The sequence below is a fragment of the Myiozetetes cayanensis genome, unplaced genomic scaffold (genome assembly GCF_022539395.1).
Source record: "Myiozetetes cayanensis isolate MyiCay16 unplaced genomic scaffold, myiCay2020 scf17, whole genome shotgun sequence".
NCBI classification, from domain to species: domain Eukaryota; kingdom Metazoa; phylum Chordata; class Aves; order Passeriformes; family Tyrannidae; genus Myiozetetes; species Myiozetetes cayanensis.
Window position 1 is genome coordinate 3927461 of NW_026087378.1, and position 20104 is coordinate 3947564.

The 20104-nt window shown below is 40.2% G+C and overlaps 1 protein-coding gene across 2 annotated transcripts in view; it reads right to left on the bottom strand.

Annotated features, from left to right (window-relative positions):
- Positions 1-280: 280 nt before the first annotated feature.
- Positions 281-20104, bottom strand: part of KDM3B (lysine demethylase 3B) — a 42662-nt gene continuing 22838 nt past the window's right edge. For both annotated transcript variants that reach the window (XM_050311916.1, XM_050311917.1), the window contains exons 9-24: positions 19556-19757; positions 18037-18251; positions 16850-17002; positions 16061-16168; positions 15351-15478; positions 14410-14689; positions 13193-13449; positions 12076-12342; positions 9735-9906; positions 6623-6713; positions 6408-6538; positions 4961-5080; positions 4322-4461; positions 3802-3978; positions 3124-3258; positions 281-1628 (exon numbers count right to left, since the gene is read on the bottom strand). In XM_050311916.1, the coding sequence (XP_050167873.1) occupies positions 1548-1628; positions 3124-3258; positions 3802-3978; positions 4322-4461; positions 4961-5080; positions 6408-6538; positions 6623-6713; positions 9735-9906; positions 12076-12342; positions 13193-13449; positions 14410-14689; positions 15351-15478; positions 16061-16168; positions 16850-17002; positions 18037-18251; positions 19556-19757 (2657 nt within the window). In that variant the 3' untranslated portion in view covers positions 281-1547. The remainder of the gene's footprint in view (positions 1629-3123; positions 3259-3801; positions 3979-4321; positions 4462-4960; positions 5081-6407; positions 6539-6622; positions 6714-9734; positions 9907-12075; positions 12343-13192; positions 13450-14409; positions 14690-15350; positions 15479-16060; positions 16169-16849; positions 17003-18036; positions 18252-19555; positions 19758-20104) is intronic.

Sequence of the window (20104 nt, forward strand, 5' to 3'; positions counted from 1 at the left end):
CCTGTTAGGAAGGTACTGAGAGGTGGGGAGCACAGCATGAGAGATGTTTTTATGACCAGACAGATCCTCTATCCAAACCATGTCCAGAGAACCAAGGATCTGCAAGGCAGCTGGGTGTGCTCCCAGCAGGTACTTGGGATGTCAGGCTAAACCACCCGAGCCTTCTGGTCAGACACAGGGCACGGAATTAGCAGGCAGCCCACACTGCCAGGGGCTGAGGCTGAGAAAACCTCAAAGCAGGAAGATCAGTGCACAAATATGAAAGAAACTGCCCAGGCTGTTACAGTAAATGACTTTTATTTTTTAAAAAATGAAATAACCGTGAACATATTAACAGGCCTGCAAGTGGCACTACAGTACAGCTGGAGATAAGGTCGATACATTTCCCCATGTACCCAGACAATGAAATTCATTGCATCAATGCTGACATTAGTAAATTCTGAATACAGTTCTATCAAGCAGGAACATTTTACTTAAAATAGTTCTGGACAAAGTTGACACTGAAAGTTAACTTCTCCTTCACTTTGGAAAGGATAGATGTTTTCAGCTAGCACTGGTATAGGGTGAACTATTGCCTGCAGTCACCAGTGCAGGGAGAGATGTACAACATCTCCACATGAGAACAGAGTTTATACTCCTTTTTACTTCTCATTCTGAGGAAGCAGGGTGGCATAGAGAGAGGGGGGAAGATAGGTGAGGTAATATGGGCAAGGGAGGTGGGATGTCAATTTCTATTCGATTCTCCTTTGGCTGTTTTTGTGCTATTTTGGACTGCTTTCTAAAAATCACTTCTTGATTTTATTGAAAGGAAGACTAAATGTAATGCGCCTTTCCTTGAAAATCCAGGAACAATTGTGGTACTTCAAAAATACTAAAAATAGCTACTTTCATGAAATATTAACTGTTTCACTACAAACCTATTTTTTCACTAAATACACAATTCTCTTATCTCTGGAGTCTCCCAGGGGAAAAAAAAGTGGGTTCTCCCTTTAGTTCTGCAACTCTACAGTGTATAGAGAAACGGCTACAAGAAGGGGAGTGCAGAGAATAGCTTTATCCTTTTCCTTGGCCTGTATCTCACATGGGAAGCTTGCTTGAATTTCTGCAGTTGGGCTGCTGTTGGTCACACTCTTTCAGCAGCTAAACTAAGCCTGCAGCAGGACAACCCACCTCCAGCACGGTCCGTCTAACTTTGTGGAGACTAACTAGGCATGAGGGAAAAAAACATCCACACTCTTTATACCATTTCTAATCATAATATGCAGGAACACCCAAGTGGTTTCCACGTTCTTCCAATTTGCAAAAGGCCACAGGAAAGGGACATGGCACCTTTTAGAATCCGGAATTCTGCATGTTAACAGTGCGACCTTCCATAGACCTTCAGTGTTGAGGCAGCGTAGGAAACAGTGGCTGAAGAGTGTGTGTAATACTGACCACTCCAGCTCTCGGTGAGAAGCCCCTGCTCCTGCAGAGGCAGTCGTGTGCAGTCCCTGTAGATACCGTGAGCAAAAGGCTTACTTTGACAGGGCATTTGGAATTAGCAATTCCTACGATCTAGCTAGTTTGGATTCATGAGCTTTCAGTGTGCCAACAGCATCTTTCACTGCATGGTAGATAATGTTCTTCACCTGCAACAGGAAAAAAGAAAACAAATCAGCTTCTCCAGACTTAACAAGGAGAGGCTTACATACCTATGCAATCAACTTTGACAGCTGAATTTGTAATAGTTGGCAACTATACACAAAGTATATGCTCTTCCTGCTTCAGGATATCAGCAGCACAAATTTTAACTGTCACAGATGACAAGTATTTTCTGATTTATTAACTCATTTTCTGGTCACCCAGCAACATATGTTTATAATAACTCATGTTATTTTAAGATAAATTCTCTCTTTTGTGAGAGCTAGGAGGAAGTGCACTATGAAGTGATGTACATGAGTTTATTTTGAAAAAGTCCGTGTGATCCAAGTCACAGATTCTCATGAATCAAACCTAAAAGGTGAAAGAAAATAATTTGGTTTAATCCTATGAAAATTAAGATGATGCAACAAATCACCCTGTTGTCTTTGTATGGAGGTTAAAAATTCTTCTAATCTGTGAATCTTCCAGAAAGCCAAGTGAGATCAGATGAGAAATCCACCAGTACTCACAGCAATCCATTTCACAGGTAGCTATTTAACAATCAAAGCTCAGTCTTATTTCTGATTTTTTATATTTGAATTTTGCTTCTAGGTATTGAACAGAAGTTTCACCTCTAAGTGAGCAGCTCAGCTGCACTTGCAAATTTACAGCAATGTTTCACTGAACTGGTTGGAGAGAATTAACATGGTAAGTTCTGACATCCCTGGAGTGCTCACTTTTTCAAGGACAGCCATCCTGCAGATCTCCACCCTGCTTCATTTTACATTAAAGAGTGTGATTACTGATACACAGAAAATGCTGACAACAAAATTTGCCAACTGAGCAGACACTAATGCTTCAGAAGCAGCAGGAAAAATCCAAAAAGGCCTCCTACAGTCTTCTCTGTGCAGAACTTACTGTCTTATACACAATGTTCTGTGCATAGTTATTAGTTTAAGCAGTCACACTTCTTCAAACCAAAACACATTTAATTTTAGGACTACCTTAGGCTGGATAAGACCTTTAAGATCATTGAATCCAACCACAAATTTAACACTGCCAGCTCTACCACTGAACCTATCCCTGATTTAAATAAGCAAGCCTTCACTTTCAGAGCAATTTTTCTTTAGGCAATAAAGAAACAAATACCTGGGCAAATAAACATTTCTCTTCAAAACAAAACACTGCTCTTTCCTTTGTAATAGTGGGGTTTTTTCTTCTGCTATGCTTTGCTGTCATTAGGACTCAGTAATTTAAAAACTTATTAATACCACACATTCATTAGTCCAATGGGGGAAGTTCTCTGGAAATCCAGATGTCTAATACTAATTTTTATTTGCATAGTACTGTAGGTATATAAGTATTTAAAAATTAATTGATGTAGCTATCAAATTAAGAACCTCCACATCTGTGGAAAGTTATTACTCTTTCCTTAAATCACAAGCTGAACAAAGCTGGCAAAATGCAGGATATATTTAGTGACCACTGACATAAAATGGTTACCTGCAGTTTATCCTCATGGTTTGTATGAGTATTAGACAGGTGCCTGAACTCCTGGGTCAGACGGAAGCAGTGCTTCACGTGTTCCGGAGATACAAAATCTTCTGCCACTTTAATACAGCTGTACAAATTATGGACCTAAAAACCCATATGAAATGACTGACACATCAAGACTGAATGAACCACACAAAACCACAAAACCCCCAACAACCCTCCATATATTTAGGTTCTTTCACATTTACTTACCAGAAACAGGAACTGACAGAATGGTGTCTAAACAGTAAACCCATAACAAAATACATGACCTCTAACAGGTTCTCTGTTCTCCCACACATATTAGTGTTCCCTAAAGCAAGTTTTCTTATCTTTCTCCAGGCTTTTATTGAATTTTGTTTCCCTGGATGAGTTTCACTACACAGAAATGTTTTCCCACCATTCACCCCAGCTTCCCCCTACCCTCCTTAATTTCATCACAGTAACATGCACCTCATTCAGATATTCACATTATTTTTACTAATAAAATTATAAAGATCCAATCCAAATAGTTCCTGTAAGAGCTGTGTATTTAGAAAAAGGAACCTGAGTGAGCAATTTTAATTAACAGTTATTTTGAAGCTGCAGTTCTGTTGTGCCGCTAATTCCATCCTGTTGGTCACTACGGCCCAGAGGTGCCATCCTTACCTGGTGGGGAGCACCTGCAGGAATGAACACGGCATCACCAAGGAACTGCACAATCGCCCAGCCTTGCACTCCGTACTCATCGTACAGTCGCTTCCGTAAGGTCTGGTCCAAGTACCAACTTTGGTCATGAATGGGGTCATGATCTGGAGGATTTTCTTGGCCTTGTTCTTCTCCAACCTAGGGCCAAGATATGGGGTGGGGGGAAACCATGACACAGCACCTTGACATTGCTGGCTCACAAAATGGTCTGTACCAAAAAACATAACAGACAAACTATTTCAAGGTAGAACATTATTTTCGTTAAGGTCATTTAGGTCTTAAATAGTGACATGTGCATTAGTATGAAGATTCCAGACCAGGCTGAAAACCTGGGAACATAGCAAATACTGATGCCCTCAAAGACAGCACTGGAATGCCTATGCATTTGATGTTGATAGCAATTTGTATCACTCAGCTGCTATAAGCAAGGCCTTGTCAAGTCACCCTGCAGGCTCCAAAGCCTTCTCTGTAACCAACATACCTTCCGGAGAAGTTCCCGTATCTTTTCAGCATCCTTGGCAGCGTAGATGTGCCACAATGCTCCGGGTTTCTCTCTTCCTTCATGGATTCGCTGCTTTGTTACATCGTCAGCGTCTCCCTCGTCGATTGTTTTCAGAACCTCTGGAAGGGGAATCCAGGTGAAAGCAATATGGTTACAAAGCTGCTCATTTTTGACACACAGAAGATGAAGGAGTGTTTTGAGCTCCTAAATCCAGTCATCCAGTCACACTGCAACTGCTCCATCACACAGAGCCCCTTCTGAGCACATCAAGCTTCATCTTATAAAAACTCAGAATGTGTCAACTGACAGCGAATCACAAAAGCTCAGTCATGAATTCAAACTGACCTACAACTATTCAAATACAAGAAGAAAGAGTAACTTATTATCCTTTCTCTTCCTTTCTTCAGGAATGCACCTAATTTCTAGCAAAACTCTGCTGCTTCCACAGTTGGAAACTAATGAAGCATTACTGCCCTTTTAAATTTGTGCTGCAAATGTAGAGAACTGCCTTGTATACTTGGATTATATATCATGACAAGCTTAAACAACAAAAGAGAGTCTTTCTCACACACACATTTGATTTTTAATGTACAGAAAACAGCTCTCCTTAAGCATTACCATCATCATGGGTTCCTTCCCCAATGGGAATCCCAACATACACCATGACGTTAACAGCATCAGACACATCCAAGTGCAGGTTTGTGGTACCAACTCGTCTGTCTTCTGCAGTAATTAAACCTGTAATAGAGTGTAAAATAAAATCAAATTCTATGATTAACCTCTTATAGAAATAACCTTTGGTGTACAGACTCCTGAACTCAACTTGCATGTCTAGCATGTCTAGTAATACATAAACGAAAGCACTGAACACCATTAAATACTGAATAAGCTCAATTTGTCTAAGCTGCAACCCCCTTTTTAAACTTTTATTTCTGATGTCATACTGCTAAAAAAAATCCTAAAAAACCCCCCATATCTCTTTCTCAGAACTGCAATATGTTGGTTTACAGCTTAAGTCTAATCCACATTTGGTTACTGAGTTAAAACATTTTTTAAATGGTGAAAAAATGACAAATCTTCCACATCCTTGGGTGAGTTGTTACTGTAGGTGTATCAATATTTGGAATGCACAACCTAACAAAAAACTGCACCCCTGTCTCACCAATATCCAAAGGTAACTCCAGAAACTACATTAGGCAGATTTGCTTCCACACACTTGCTTTGAAAGATGACTGCAACTTTTTACTTATCAGCATTGCTTGACATTTTTCAGTATATAAAAAACCCAGCTACTTTAAATGTCATTTATCTTACGCCAAAACCTGCAAAAGTATGTATTTTCAAACCAATCAGTTACATTTGTTTTAAATTAAGAGTCCACAAAGCCTACTTTTGACCTCAAAGTCAGTACATTCAGGAACTAAAATAATCCAAGTTCCTATGATACGCATTAATTGTTCATGTATCCTCCACAGTGCTATATTACAATCATTTAAAAGTTTAACGCTTCACAGTCCATGCAGGGATATTCATATAAAAGTTTCCTCTATTTGTATGCTATTTATCTGCTATAGAATTAATCTTAAGAGGACAAAACTATCCAATTCAGGTGGCTGAACGTGGGGACAGTTTTGCTTGGCATGTTGTCTGTGGTCTGTGCTATGAGACGTGGATTAAGAACATTACAACCCTGGTTGGAGACATGAATGCACAGGTCAAAGTGCCCATGAGATGGGTAATTTTCCTCTTAAATGAATCAGCTGGTCTCAAAAAGATACTAACTATTCCTTGAAGCCTCTGTTGGTATTATGCTTGTTATATGTATTCATATTTGTTTGCAAACTTAACTTACCATATGTACATCTCTTGGATGTACAAGGCAGAATGGGGCACATCTGACAGACAGAGGACTAACATAAGAACAGACTGCAGGACTACATGAAAAGAAAATGACAGCAGGCTCTAGGATAAGCACTGAGTTTTGACTAATGCCACAGCCTTGGATTAGCCCTAAGTAAAATAAAGCATCACAAACCCCAACATCTGCAGAACTGTACTCACATACCGTAGGCATTGTACATTTTGGGACCCAAGTCGGGACGGACAAAGTAGCTTGGCAGCCTAGAAGCCAAATTCAGTCTGCCATCTCTCTTGGTATATTCAGGAAGAGGAAGATTTTCCATCAAGTCCTCAAACCTGGAGAGCAAAGAGAGACAACGGCAGGTTTTCCCCTGTAGCACCTACAGCAGAGTCCTGTCAATGATCCTAAGGGCAACTTACCTCGTAGGCATCATATCTCTGAAGTCCTCCCCTGGAGGCCAATCCTTTAACTTTAGTACCATTGGCTGCCCATCCTCTGACCTGAGTCGTTCTGCAAGAAACAAATCAAGATTTCTTCATGTAATATCTTTTTACCACAGCCCATTACCTTGTTTAAGCTGTCAGGCTTTTTGTACCCCTTACAATGCACAGCAAAATGGATCCTGGTTTTATTTTGGGCTTCCAAGCATTATCATAGGATGACCAAACAACAGTTTAACAATTATGTATATATTTATATATCTCATTACCTACAACAGAAGTTTGACAGATCTGGCACCACTGCTAAATTCTAAAATACTTTTTATTCAACTTCAAAAACAAGCCTTTCCAAAGCATTCTTCCTTACTTCTTTTACCAAAGTCTAAGGGAGTGTTATCTTTAATTTCAAGAGGAGTAGTACTTCTATAAAATTAAAGTTCTTGGTTCACGCTCTGAAATTATCCCTAACCTCAGTGTAAGGCAAGAAACAATGATACAGCACACTCAAGAAAGCTAAAGGGCAAGTGGTCACGGAGGAAGGCGGACTTTAGTTCTTTTTAATTCTTCTTTGCTGGAGGCACTCAAATTAGCAGGGTGCCAAAACCAAACATTTGTTCTTCGCTTTGAGAGTTTTACCCTGCCTGGCAAAAGAGAAAGCTGGCAGCACAGACAGATGGCCTTACACGTGCAAGTGATGTGTGCTAGGACAGCACTGACCGTATCAACTGCTGCTTTGCCTCAGATCCTGCAAGGGCTAAGAGAGTCTGTCTGGAAGTGGTAAAGGAGCAGCCAGAATTAGTGCAACATTCAGAGAGAAACAAAGGTCACTCTTCTACTGGATTTGTCACAACGCCACACGAAGCCATCAGTTGGGAAACAGGGTGTGCAGCAGTGTAACACCTTCACATCCCCCTTTCCTCGGAAAGTTAACATCCTTCAGTGCTTCCTACCTTCCCAAGGACTGCCAGCCAAACAAAAAGCAACTGATCTTACCCAGACCTAGCAGAGCTGACAGCAGAGAAAGCACACCTAAGAGATTAGGACTTGGAGACCCGTGAATCACATCTGTGTTACATATCAACAGCCTACAGAAGACAGCTTTAGTTTGCAATATAAAAAATAATTTTATTGAAATTAAAAGGAATTAAGAATTGTAGATATGTAAACCAAAGTAACTGATTTAAAGATAACTTTTGATGAGTTACAGAGAGGCAAGCAAACTGAAAAGATCAAGGACCTGATTTTAATGTTTTACAACTTCTCATATTCAAGATTTTGAACTCATCAAGGATATTTGTTCAAAACCAGAAGCAGTTTGTAGAAAGGCTATTCAGAAAGGACATACCTGGATGAAAACATACAGATCTGACAAATTACATTAAACTGGACAAAGCCCAGAAAACATCTGATCAGCAAAGAAAAGCAGGTCTAAGAAGGATCAAAACAAAAAAGTCAGATCTTCCAAAAGTCCACTTTGAACTCAAAAGTATTAAAAGAAACAGCACAAGATTAAAATTAAGAATAAAGTGTCATATAGAACAATCTCAGTAACACCTCCAAAGTCAGTGGCTGTTCTACATCTCTTCAGTAACTTAAAGCGAGGGTGGGGCAGCCACATATTTTGCAAATCTAAAATTCATGTAATGCAGAGAAGTCAGAGTCATTGTATGATTTGCAAACAATTTTCATATGAGCTACTGTGTGAAATCTCAGGTCTCATAGCAAATAATACTCCTCCATATTAGGGATCCCATGTCTGAAAAACACTGAATAAAATGCATGTAAAAGAAACCAGCAAGAGTGGTAAGGTTTTCCAACTTAGATCACTGATATTTCTCACATAAAGTGTAGTAAAGGTCTAAAAGAAAGGCAGAAGCTGATTTTGCTGGAAGGAGTGTATCTGTCTGGAGACAAACTATAAATAACATTTCTCAAAAACTCAATCCATACAAATTTACTATTTTCATGAATGACCCCATCACAAAAGTGAAGAGTTGTGAAATTTCTCAATTACCACCAGTACACAAAAGACCACACCATTTTATCCTTCTAGACCATTTATTTCTGATTAAGAACAGAAATGGTACGAAATTTAATGGTACAAAATACAATACTCTGTACTTGGAGCCATATAAAAAACAAGTCAAAAGCTGGAAGTTTTTTGAATGGAAAATGGCTAGGGAAGGAATATTTTTAGTCTGCAAATCTCTCATTTCATTGACTGTTGAACAAACATTCCATTAAGTCATCCAACAGTTAACCATTTCTGCTCTCTGCACATAGCAATACATACAGAAAACATTTTATACACAACATTAAATAAGCCACATTGCAATGTACTGTTACAACTTCAGCATCTGTAAGATTACTCTGATCTAGGTATATACAACCTAAAATGGAGCACTCTGCTCTTTAATCTGCCCAGTTATATCCCCAGAAATTTTAAGTGGTTAGTTTCCCCATCTAAACTTGACAGGTTTTCTTAAAGAACTCAACAATTAAGTAAAGTGTTATCACGTGAGACATTCATACAGCATTGCTATTCTTAACAAAGAGAAACTTGTATTTGTACTCACAGATGATCTACTATATAAATAATTGGCAATGTCAAGTTTACTTAGCTGATGTATTCCCCCAAGTCCAAGTTTTAGTACCAAAAGCCTCAGTCTGTTTTGGCTCTGCAGGTTCCCTCTGGTTTGACAATAAAAGTTGAGGTTGGAAGGACAGTAAGAGCAGACAAATTACTTACTGTCTTAATAACGGTAACTGATGATTAATTTCACTCAGACAAGTTTTTTAAAAAGTAGTTTCCTGTGAAATGGATCATTTTTTGACACATCAAAGTAACACACGGCAATAAAACCATAGTACAGACAGTCCTCTCGGGCAGTCCTGTCCTGTCTTCACCAGAAGTATTTTCTAGAGTGTGCTACATCTAAGGAACAATGGCTTCTTTGGATGAGACTGATAGGTATTTGGATTTGTTTTAGTTATTATTTTTTTATTTTTAAAGAAAGTAAGTGGAAAAGGAGGAGTTGAAATGGCAAGACAGACTGCTCAGTTAAACTAGTCAGCCATAAATATTACTTACTAGATATTATCTCAAAGCCATCCCAGAAGTCACGCACTTTCACGTCTGAAATTATGGCACAGTTCCTGCAGTTCACCAAATCTACATCTTGATCTCCAAATTCCAGGCTGAAAGCTTCTGGTTTCCAAAGCTCTGACTTCAACTTCTTATGGACACCAGATACCAGCACGGGCTGAGAATACAAAGATGAATGCTTACTCCACCATCACCAAATTTCTTACACATGCAGCCAAACTTTCCTAACAGCAGAGACTCCTGGCTACCACCATTCAAGACACCACAAACCTACTTTCATCCTGCACAGTGGTCCAGCACAGTGCCCTTCCCTAGCTGGCTCCTCGGTCAGCTGTCCACCGCTCTGCCCCTCACTGCCAGGATTAAGAAAACCACCAGGGCTCCATGGCCTTGCCCACTACTCCCAAAGCCACAGAGTCATTCTTGATACTGTCTCGATATTGTGTGTTCCAATATGGAAGAGCAGCAGAGGGCAAATGTCTGAGGGGCAGACAAGCTTGGGCAGTCTTTTCACTGTGTCCCAAATGTGAGGTCCTGACAAGCAGCAAACCTCCCTAAAATGACAGAGCAAATACACTGATCTCAAGTTTAAATGTACTCCCTGATCCCAGCAGAAACTGCAACATTAAGGCAATGAAAAGGTTTTAAGCATATTCTACAAATAAACCTAGGAATCATGTACAAGGAGTAAAATAAAAGTACCTTTCACAGGATGGGTGGAAAACATTGCCAGGGAGTCTTTAGGCTGATGGATAAGTCAATTGTCTTCAGCACAGGAAAATGACGATAGATTTTGATCCCTGCTGTATTCACTTGACCATTTGTAAATAGCAATTAAAAAAAATAACAACCAAACTACTAACTTAGTAGAACCCTTCCAGCTATTAAGCAGTGAATTTCTCATGGAAGAAAGAAAATATTCTCTCTAGTGAAGAACAGAGCTAGGGTTGTAAGGTAAAATGATAGCAGGCTTGCCTGGTAGACAATTCCTGCCAAATCTGCTCTCAGACTACAGGGAGAGAACAAACGAAAAGAAAGCTCCAGTATCATCCCAGATTTTCAGTGTCTCGGAAAAGAGAAAGCCTAGCATGAAAATTCAGAAAAGAACAGGTTGCTACGGGATGAGAATCTTGACATTTTCCCCAGATAAGCAACAACCATTTTCGGGAGAGTAAAATGCTCTTGAAGAACAGGTTCAAAAAAAATTAGTCTTATGGTCTCTCAGTGAATTCTGGGATAAGACATACTTATTTCTGACAATTTCTGAGAAAAAGGAGTTAAAAAGTGTTGCTTTTTCTGCACAACACTGAAAGACTACCACTTATTATCCAAACATTAAGGGAAAAGAAATTTTCTCTTTTAACAATTTGGGATGTCATCATAACCAAGACCTTCATATGGCTCAGATCTAGTGCCCAGTGCACTTATTGTGCTGGGGAGGGTAGCTAAGAAGGTTTTTTTTTTCAAAATAACAAAATAGGAAGATGATTTGGGAATGGTGATAGAATTAATGTTCTTTCACTTCACTTTTAAAGGTACAGCTGGGATGTATAGAAGTATGTAAGCCAAGGGAGAACTGTGACTGAGCAGAGTTTCTTGAGAGAGTCTCTGCTTGAAGAAATTCTGTTTAAAGTAGCCTTTTTGAGACTGATGCCTGCCTGGGTCACATCTCTCTCTTGTGCAGGAACGAGGGAGGTTCACTTAGGTTCCTTTCCACATTTCAACAGGAAACTCAAGTGAGTGCAACACCACTGGAGGATCCCTCAATGAGCCCGTCTCTTCTCATTCAAGGGGTTCTCTGAATGATAAAAAGTCATCCAAAAGAATCAATAGCACACCTTGGGGCAAAGCCTAAAATAGTGGGACACAGAGTCCATGAGCAAGACACTTGTAGCCAGAGCCTCAGAGTGTGCACTGCCTGGGAAGGTGATACACCCTGCAAGCTACACATGGGACAGAAGATTGGTCACCACATCTTGAGACTCCATAAGGAGTCCATCAGGATTCCTTAACAGCCAAGAACCCCAGGGTCACAACCAGCATCTTGCACCTGGTGATAAACAAGTCTCACTGGCAGACAAACTGACAAGCACATTTTTTGTAAGCATTCCCAAAACATTCAGGATCCTCCTAAGAGAGACAGCAGTATTTGCTGACAGAAAGTGCTGACAAAATTATCAGAGTATACTAATCAGGAACTAAGGAGCTCTTTACAAAGTTAGGCAGATGATGGACACCACAGCACTGCTGAAGTCTGAATGGACCTGTCAATGACCACGGTACAGACTAAAATCACCGCAAGGGTTGGATACCTGTCATCACCCACCTGGCCTTGTTTCCAGCATTCCCTGAAGATCTTCCAGTTGTTTTTGTTGCTGGGGTCATGAAGGCAAAGGAGTCTACCATCACACAGCCAGGAGTGGGAAGTGTGTGGATCCAGCACATTTAATCCCATTACCATTTCCTTCACCTCTCTCTGGGTGTCAACGAGATTACTGGCTCGCTTTGCAGCATCAGATGTCTTCTTATTTTCCACCACAGAAGCAATGATATGGTCTAAGAAGTTAGGCAGGCTGGCTTTACCTTTGGCCCCCTAGAAGATGTGAATCCAGAGGTAAGTTTAGTCTTACAACACCAAAAGTATTAATGAATATCTGCTCTCCTTCAGATTTTAGTCACAGACACCTTGTTACCAGAAAAACATGCATCAGTGAACAAACTGGCTCAGAGACAGACAGGTATCCAGGAACAGAAACAGTAAAATAATCAACTACAGGCTACCTAGAAAAATATTATGCAAACAAACATGACACAGAAAACTTTAATAATCTAAACTTAGCTACTTTAATAGTAAAATTGGTTCGTGTTTTTTTCAACTTCGTTAATATCTCAACGCTATTTCCCTATTTTTCTCATCCCAATACTAAGGAAGTGAATTCAGCCCTGGGACAGGTAAGCTGATGGATGTGTGAACTCTAAGGAAACACAGACAGGAGAAAGTGCTTCCTGTATGTCAACAGAACCATCAGCAGTCAGCCAAGTATATTCTAGCTCAAATGTCTTTCAAGTTTACACAAGTTTAAGGAACTTGTGAGGTTTACTCATGTTTTTGTCTCTTTTCTGTGGCATGCTTTTGCACTGAAATTTAAAGTGAGCCTGTACAGGGATGCTGATTATCAGTTCAACAATTTAAAGGCTGTACTTAACTCACTTTCTTGGTCTCTTGAAAACAATAGCCTCTCCATGGCAGCAGTAAACTAAAACTAAAAATTGGCATGAAAATTCTCTACAACTTTGTAACGTGGTGAGTTTTTGGTGAGATATTACATTTGTTTCAACATTCAAGAGTAAAATACTACAAAAACATTTGGAGGAAAATTGTTAGATTACCATGAAATTCTTCCCTAGAACAGTTATCACTGAAGGAATACAAAATTATTTACCGTAGAAGCTGCAGAAAAGACTGGAGGAAAGGGGATTCCTGTATCTGATGGGACCTGAGGAAGCTTTCCTGGCCCTGTGTGGAGCAGATCTCTGAGGCTGGAGCCTTCAGTTTTGTTGCTAGATGTCACTGGGCCCAACAAGAGGCTATTAAACAGCTTTGGGGTTAGAGGGGAAACCTTTGTACTGGAGTTGAAGGAATCCAATCCAAAGGGTGAATGGGATTCTTTACTAAGCACTGATCTCAGCGATCCTGATTCTGCAAGATAAATATAAACGCTGGTTGGGGGGAAAGAAAAACAAGAGGCAAAGTCCAAACGATCACAAAGTTTTCTGAAATTATTTGCTCTTGCATTAAATAGGACATTGACAGAATCTTGTGGAAAAGGTAAATTATCACTGCGATAGTGCATGAGGCACCTCAGCGAGAATCAAAGACATCAGATCCTTCAGATAGATTTCACCCTTCATATGCTGTTAAGGTTTTGAACAGCACAATAGATCTGATCTGCAAGGGTCTGACACACACAAACCCACAACTCTGTAATAGATTCAATTAAAAAGTATTTCCCTGAATTTTGAATTGATGTTTTGATATTAAATATTTCAAATTTCAATGGTAGTCAAAATATTACAGTGACTGAGCCCAGCAAAACCAGCGAATGATTCATGAGCATTTAACATCAACATTTAAATTACTTTCTGCCAGACATATGGATAGGAATAAATCCTGTGCTAGTCATGCTACCTCTGACATCCAGGAAGCGTAGTCACTCAAACTATCAAGTATTCAAGATGCTGTAAACTTTCATCTGATCCTCCAACTGGACTCTACTCTCTCAGTTCTCTGGAAATGCACTCTTCCCATAGCACACAGAAGAGCTTTATTTGCTTCAACAGTTACAAAGTGACAAAGCTGCATCTGAAATTAATTACTATCATTTTACATCAGCATACCACCTTCTGAGAAAACAAATACACAAACTGGCACTGAAATAAAGTATGAGTGACAAGACAGTATTATCTTCAGCTGTATCATCTTTCCAGCTTTGCATATCCCTAAGTCTCTAAACCAAAACTGGTTCTAAGAGGCAAAGGAAGAAAAATGACCTTGTTCTTTCCAGTTTAGGGCTAGGCACTGTCACAAAGTACAGTAACCAAGCAGTACATCATCATATTTCTTTTAATTTCAACCCCACAAGGCATGTCTTCTGCTCACCTTTTGTTTCCTCTTTTGCTTTTTGTGTTGCTAAATCTGCAAGCCAGTGTAAAGCTGACGATGGAGCTGTTTCTGGACAAAGTGGTCTGTTAGTCTTTATTTCACCAGTGTTATTGGCTGGTAATGTCTCTGTTTTTGTAGATTCTTCTATCCTACTATCAGTTGCTTCAGATTTTGGTACAGTGTCCATTTCTAGCTGCCCCACTCCTGCTGTCCCTGCTCCAGTGGAAAAGGTGCTTTCATTTCCGGAGGCTGATGCACTAGGATTTACAGTCGGAAGCTAAAACAAAAACAATAAACACTTGCTAAATGTTGAATAAAGGGAAGAGTTCAACTTGAGACACAGTTTCTGTTGTTTTTCTTTTTCCATCTGCTTTAAGTGCACAGTGAAGCTCATTTATGCTTAGCAGCAGAGTACTGGAGCTTGCTATCTGTTTGTGTTAGACCTTACATTGTGGTGTGAATTCTTCCCACGTCATCTTTTAACCAAGCACAGGATTTTTGATTTCTTTTCTTTTCTTTATTTTTTCTTTCTTTTATTCCCCAATTATAGGAGGATTTTTTTGTATCAACAGTAACAGAACTGGTCTTGATTCCTTCAGGAACCATAATGAAATAAAAGCACATGCTGCAAGCTACTAATAGTTTTAAAGGCTTGTTTTAAATAGGCTTGTTTTAAAATACAGCATCAGTATGAATGGCTTCCTACCCAACTTCTACATAAGAGTATTAGCTCAAATACCCGCTTGGTAAGTAACAGATGCAGTTCACATCCCCAAAAAGTGTCCCAAAAGACTTCTGCTAAGCTAAAACACTCAGGAGTACATATGGAGAAAATAAAGCTTCTGTTTCACAACAGATTAGCCTAAAGGATGTAACATCTCAATAGATCTTGAAGATGTAAATGCCAAAGAAGGTAGTTTCAGCCTCAAACGACGTACCTGTGATATTCCATTGGTGACAGCTGGTCTCAGCACCGATTTGTTCTGCCGGTTAATACACGGACAGTTGGCTTTAATGCCCCACTTGCCTCGTGCTGCGTGAACCATGTCTCCAATGTTGTAAAGCGCTGTAAATAAAGTCGAGTCTTTAACAACACATGTAAAGAAATCTAAAAGAAAGGCCTTAATTATAATGTGTCTTCAGAGGGGTGGGGTTTTTAGCATTACTGCCAAGTATCTTTAAGATCACACGTTATCACAAGACACTCGTCTCTGAACGGTGTGGCAACGGTGCTGACACTACCTTCACAGTGGCACTGAGAGGCTGCCAAACCTGGCAAATGCTACAGATCATCATCTGCTCCTAGCATCCCCTACATTACTAAGAGCATCATCCCAACACTCTTTGAACTCTGACAGGTTTAGTGCCCTGACCACTTCCCTGGAGAGTGGTTCCAGTGCTCAACCACCCTCTCAGAGAAGCAGCTTTCCCTGCTGTCCAATGTGAACCTCCCCTGATGCAGCTTTATTCCATTTCCTTGTGTCCTATTGCTGGTCAGTGCAGAGAGGAGATCAGCAAGTGGAAATCTCTTCTAAATCCATGTTAGAAGAGGTACCAGCTAGAACACCATTCATTCATATTTTTTCCACTTCCTTGCTCAGAACTGAGACAAAATTTGCTATTTTTCTTTTCATGTTTCAATCATTACCTGTACCAGGGATGATCTGTGTTGGCATAAGATTCTCTGGTTCATGAGACTGACCCTTTGCACACTTCAGCCATGAGAAAACTTCCTCATCACCAATCTCCTCTGTCTCTGGAATAAAGAAGAAAAATTAGATTTTGTACTAAAACTTTAAATACAGAATACTTCTGCATTAATATTGTTTCTTTAGATTCTTTACAGTGCAGGAGACTAACCTGGTGATCTCAAAAATCAGCTATAAATACAGACCATTAGAACAGGATATACAGCAACTTTTGCCTCTTCAGATCATAAAACTACCAGTCATTTTCCCTTCATCTCTAGCAGCTTGCTGTTTTCAGTCATCTAAAACTCTAGGCTTCTAGCCTAGAACCCTGGTGTGTCAAGGAATCAAAAAAAGGAGAAAACTTTCCAATCTCCCTCCTGTTAGAGACAGCAGCTCTCTGCAGTGTCTGCTTACTAGTTCACCTTGCGACAGTTCTGAACTGTTAAGATATTACTTATATTTCTCTTTTATAATTTCTGAGGAAAAGATAGAGCTATCCAGTCGTCTGTCTCAGTACACAGTCTATGCCTGCTGATGCTGTAATTTTAGTAATCACATCCTAAGCAAACATATAAAATACATGTCTTCAGCATAAAGACAGTGCTGCCCAAGTTCCAAACGTGCAGCCTTCCAAGCTGATACTCGCTAAGTCTCGCACAGAACCTTCAGCAACTTCCCAGAAACTATCCCCACTGAAAGGCAGTCAGCTCAAAGGTTAGAGCGGGGTAGAACAGCCCAGTACTCACCGCTGCGTGGACGGTTCTTCCTCAGCCGGTAACAGTCGAGACAGACCCCGAACCCACACTTGCGACACACCCAGTGGATATTGAAGAGCGTTGTCTCACACACGTCACACATCTCCCTCACACCTCGCACTGCTCGCTTCCATGCCACCTTCTCTATAAAGAGAAGGAACACTGCAAATTATTGCCTTGACATTTTGCATTTCTCCCGCCTAATCTGAGGGTATCACAGTAACACTGATAAACAAACAGTTCACAGAAACACGACCTGAAGGCAGAGCACAGAAACACATACTTTTTACATTCAGAGATACATTGTTTGACTTGCTAGTCTTGTGACACTATTAAAATTCCCATTCGTTAAGAGTGGGTAGGGTTAGGTCCCAAAACGGGCATTACAAGGTAACGCAGTACCTTATAGTGTTCTGCAATAACTGAATTTCTATGAGCACTTATGGAATTTATAGCAAAATTATAAAAATTCTGCTAGTTTTATGAACAATAATGTCACTTTCTAAAACCATAAAAAATGCATATTTAGTTTTACTAATCAGATGCCAGTCAACAATTCAGATTCTATACATATTTGCTGAGGAAGGGGAAGCCCTCTTGAAAAGGATGTCCTTGTACATTCCAGAAACTAAAGGGAAAAAATCAGATAGTCAGTTACCCATGTGATAGGCTAAGCTGGTTACCTTCTTATTTTTTATTAAAACTATTCCTTTTGAAGTGGAAAGCTGGCAACTACTTGCTCAATTGAGTCCTTGCAGGCTGAATGCACGTACTGCTCCTTTCCTAGAAACCCCTGAGCTTTTACATGATGTCCCTGGAGCATAAAGGGATAGGAATATATGAGGAAAGCTGATTAAAGCATAGCTGGTCAGTGTGTAAGTGTTCTCGACTTATTTCTGTTTTCTTAGGTCATGAGTCAGCTGATTTCTGCATTTATTTCACATCTGGGAAAGTTACCATTAGCTTCCTTGGCAGTAATGTTGCACTGATCCAAAAGAAAAGGCCCAAATGCTGGTCCCACAATTACACACACCCCAAAGAAGTGAATATAGCCTTCAGGGAATACAGGAGAAGCATTTTAACAAGAAATTACATGACATTGTCAACTCTATTCTACTGCATTGTACACACATCACACAGAGAGGATGGACAACAAACATGTCAAAAGCCCAGCTTACGATGTGGCTCCACCATCATCATTGCCTCCTTCTCTGACATAACAAGTTGGCAGAACTGGTCCCCAACATTGGCCAGGATATATTTGGAAGTTTCCAGATCGATGCCTTCCGCAGGGGAGGAGGAAGGAATCCATAGGCTCATGGCATCAGGGTCACTTTGCTGTGGGTTCAAGAAACCCTCTACTCGTAGGATACCTTTCCGGGTAAATACCAGCCTGCAGGAAACAGGATGGAGTAACTGAGAAACTGATCGACCACCTTTAATAAACTTATAATGCCATCTATGTCAGAACATAAACCCACAAAAAGGGGGAAAAAAAGGCTTCAGCTAGAGTGCTATATTCTACAGACAGCACATTTACTTTGCAAATCCCAGTAACAAGAGAGTAAAGTATACAAAGCTATGGCTGCAAAACCCACTGGAATGAATCCACAGATCCCAGTAAGTATTGTTGGGAAATTCCACATACAAGAAATTTCTACAGCTTGCTAAGTTTCACATCTCTATACTACTAATAAAAAGAGACGTCAACATTCAATTTATTTGGGTTGCTGCATGATGCTGCTTGCAAAATTCTGAATGGTTCTCGTTTTCAGTTTTAACTCCTGAGAAAGCTTTTCCCAACTTTTCAGTTCTGGCTAGGGCTGCCAGCACTTGTTCTAATGGCTCACATTACAAGACATGCAAAAATCCTCCTCGTCCTGCTCTCCACAGAGATGAATCACAACTGTTTTTACCAATACCTTTGACCCTCCTCGTCTTTGTGTGGGTTAAAGGTGTAGCAACATATTACAGAACCCTAAACGTCTCCTGCCAGCTAACTGCATTTTTGAGCAGAAACCATCTTGTCTTTAACCTCAAAGCTAGATTAATTTTTAACAAGCTTAGGAAGAGAAGCAGCATGATTACTGGGTGGGTGACACATACTAAAAATTCATTTCATCCTTTATATGCTAGAAAGTCAACAAACATTTTTGGAAGAAGATGCATAGCACTTGCTAGAACAGGCAGTTAAGGAAGATGAAGAGAAGCATGACAGGTCTGTAAGAACTGTTAAGAGCATGTACAGAGAGAACACAGATGCAGTGTTCTCCTAAAAATCAGTCCTGCACTCAACAGAACCTAGTCAAACATTAGCCCCACACTGGCAGTGTTTACTTACCTGTTGAGCAGATTAAAATTTTATCTGTGTTCTGAATGCCTTATGAAGGAGGGAGAGAACAGTTATTGTATATAAATTGCTACCCAGAACTAAAATTCTACCCAATAAAGCAAATTAAATCTCCTGAGCTGGACCTTGAGACTCACTTAGTATCATACAGCTTTATCTTTGAACAGCAGCTCTTCCCACCCTAGTGAGGGAATTCCAGTCAAGTGATGCAGAGAAACGCAAGACACCCAAAACCTTCATCATTGTACTCAAACATATTAAATAAGTAAAACATAATTACTTTGTGCTTGGACATGGTCCAAGCTCTGCACACAGACTACACATGAAGGAAGGAAGAATTTGGGCACCTCCGGAAGTGGAAGAAGCGACAGGCCACAGTTGAGTCATCCTGCTCTTGCTCCTTAAATTTGCGGTACCGCTCCAGACGGCACTCCCGACACTTGTGCAGATGTGGAGCTACATTGATGCAAGAGCCATCCTGGAGAAAAGGCTCCCCTGACTGCTTCAGCTTCCTCACCTTACTCATATCTTTCAGCACAGACTGGCCAACTGGGTGAGGCAAAGTAAAAGTAAAAATCTATTAGTTAACTGCAACAGCAAAAGGACACTGGCTCCAGTAATCATCTTTTCAGATCTGTATGTTCATACCCACGTAAAACCAGTCTCTTTAAAAAACTGCAGCACACCACACCTCTGTCCTGACAAATACATGTTTAAACATTTCTCAAAGTGAACATCTAATTCACATACAAGAAGCATTAAGCCTTAACCTTGCAAGCATCCCATTTGCTGCCTACTGAGCATAAATGAGGTTTACAATTGTGGTTAGTTCACGGAGTTCACACAGGAGATAACCCAGTATCCCACCTCCTTGTGCTTCCAAGACATCACCTGCA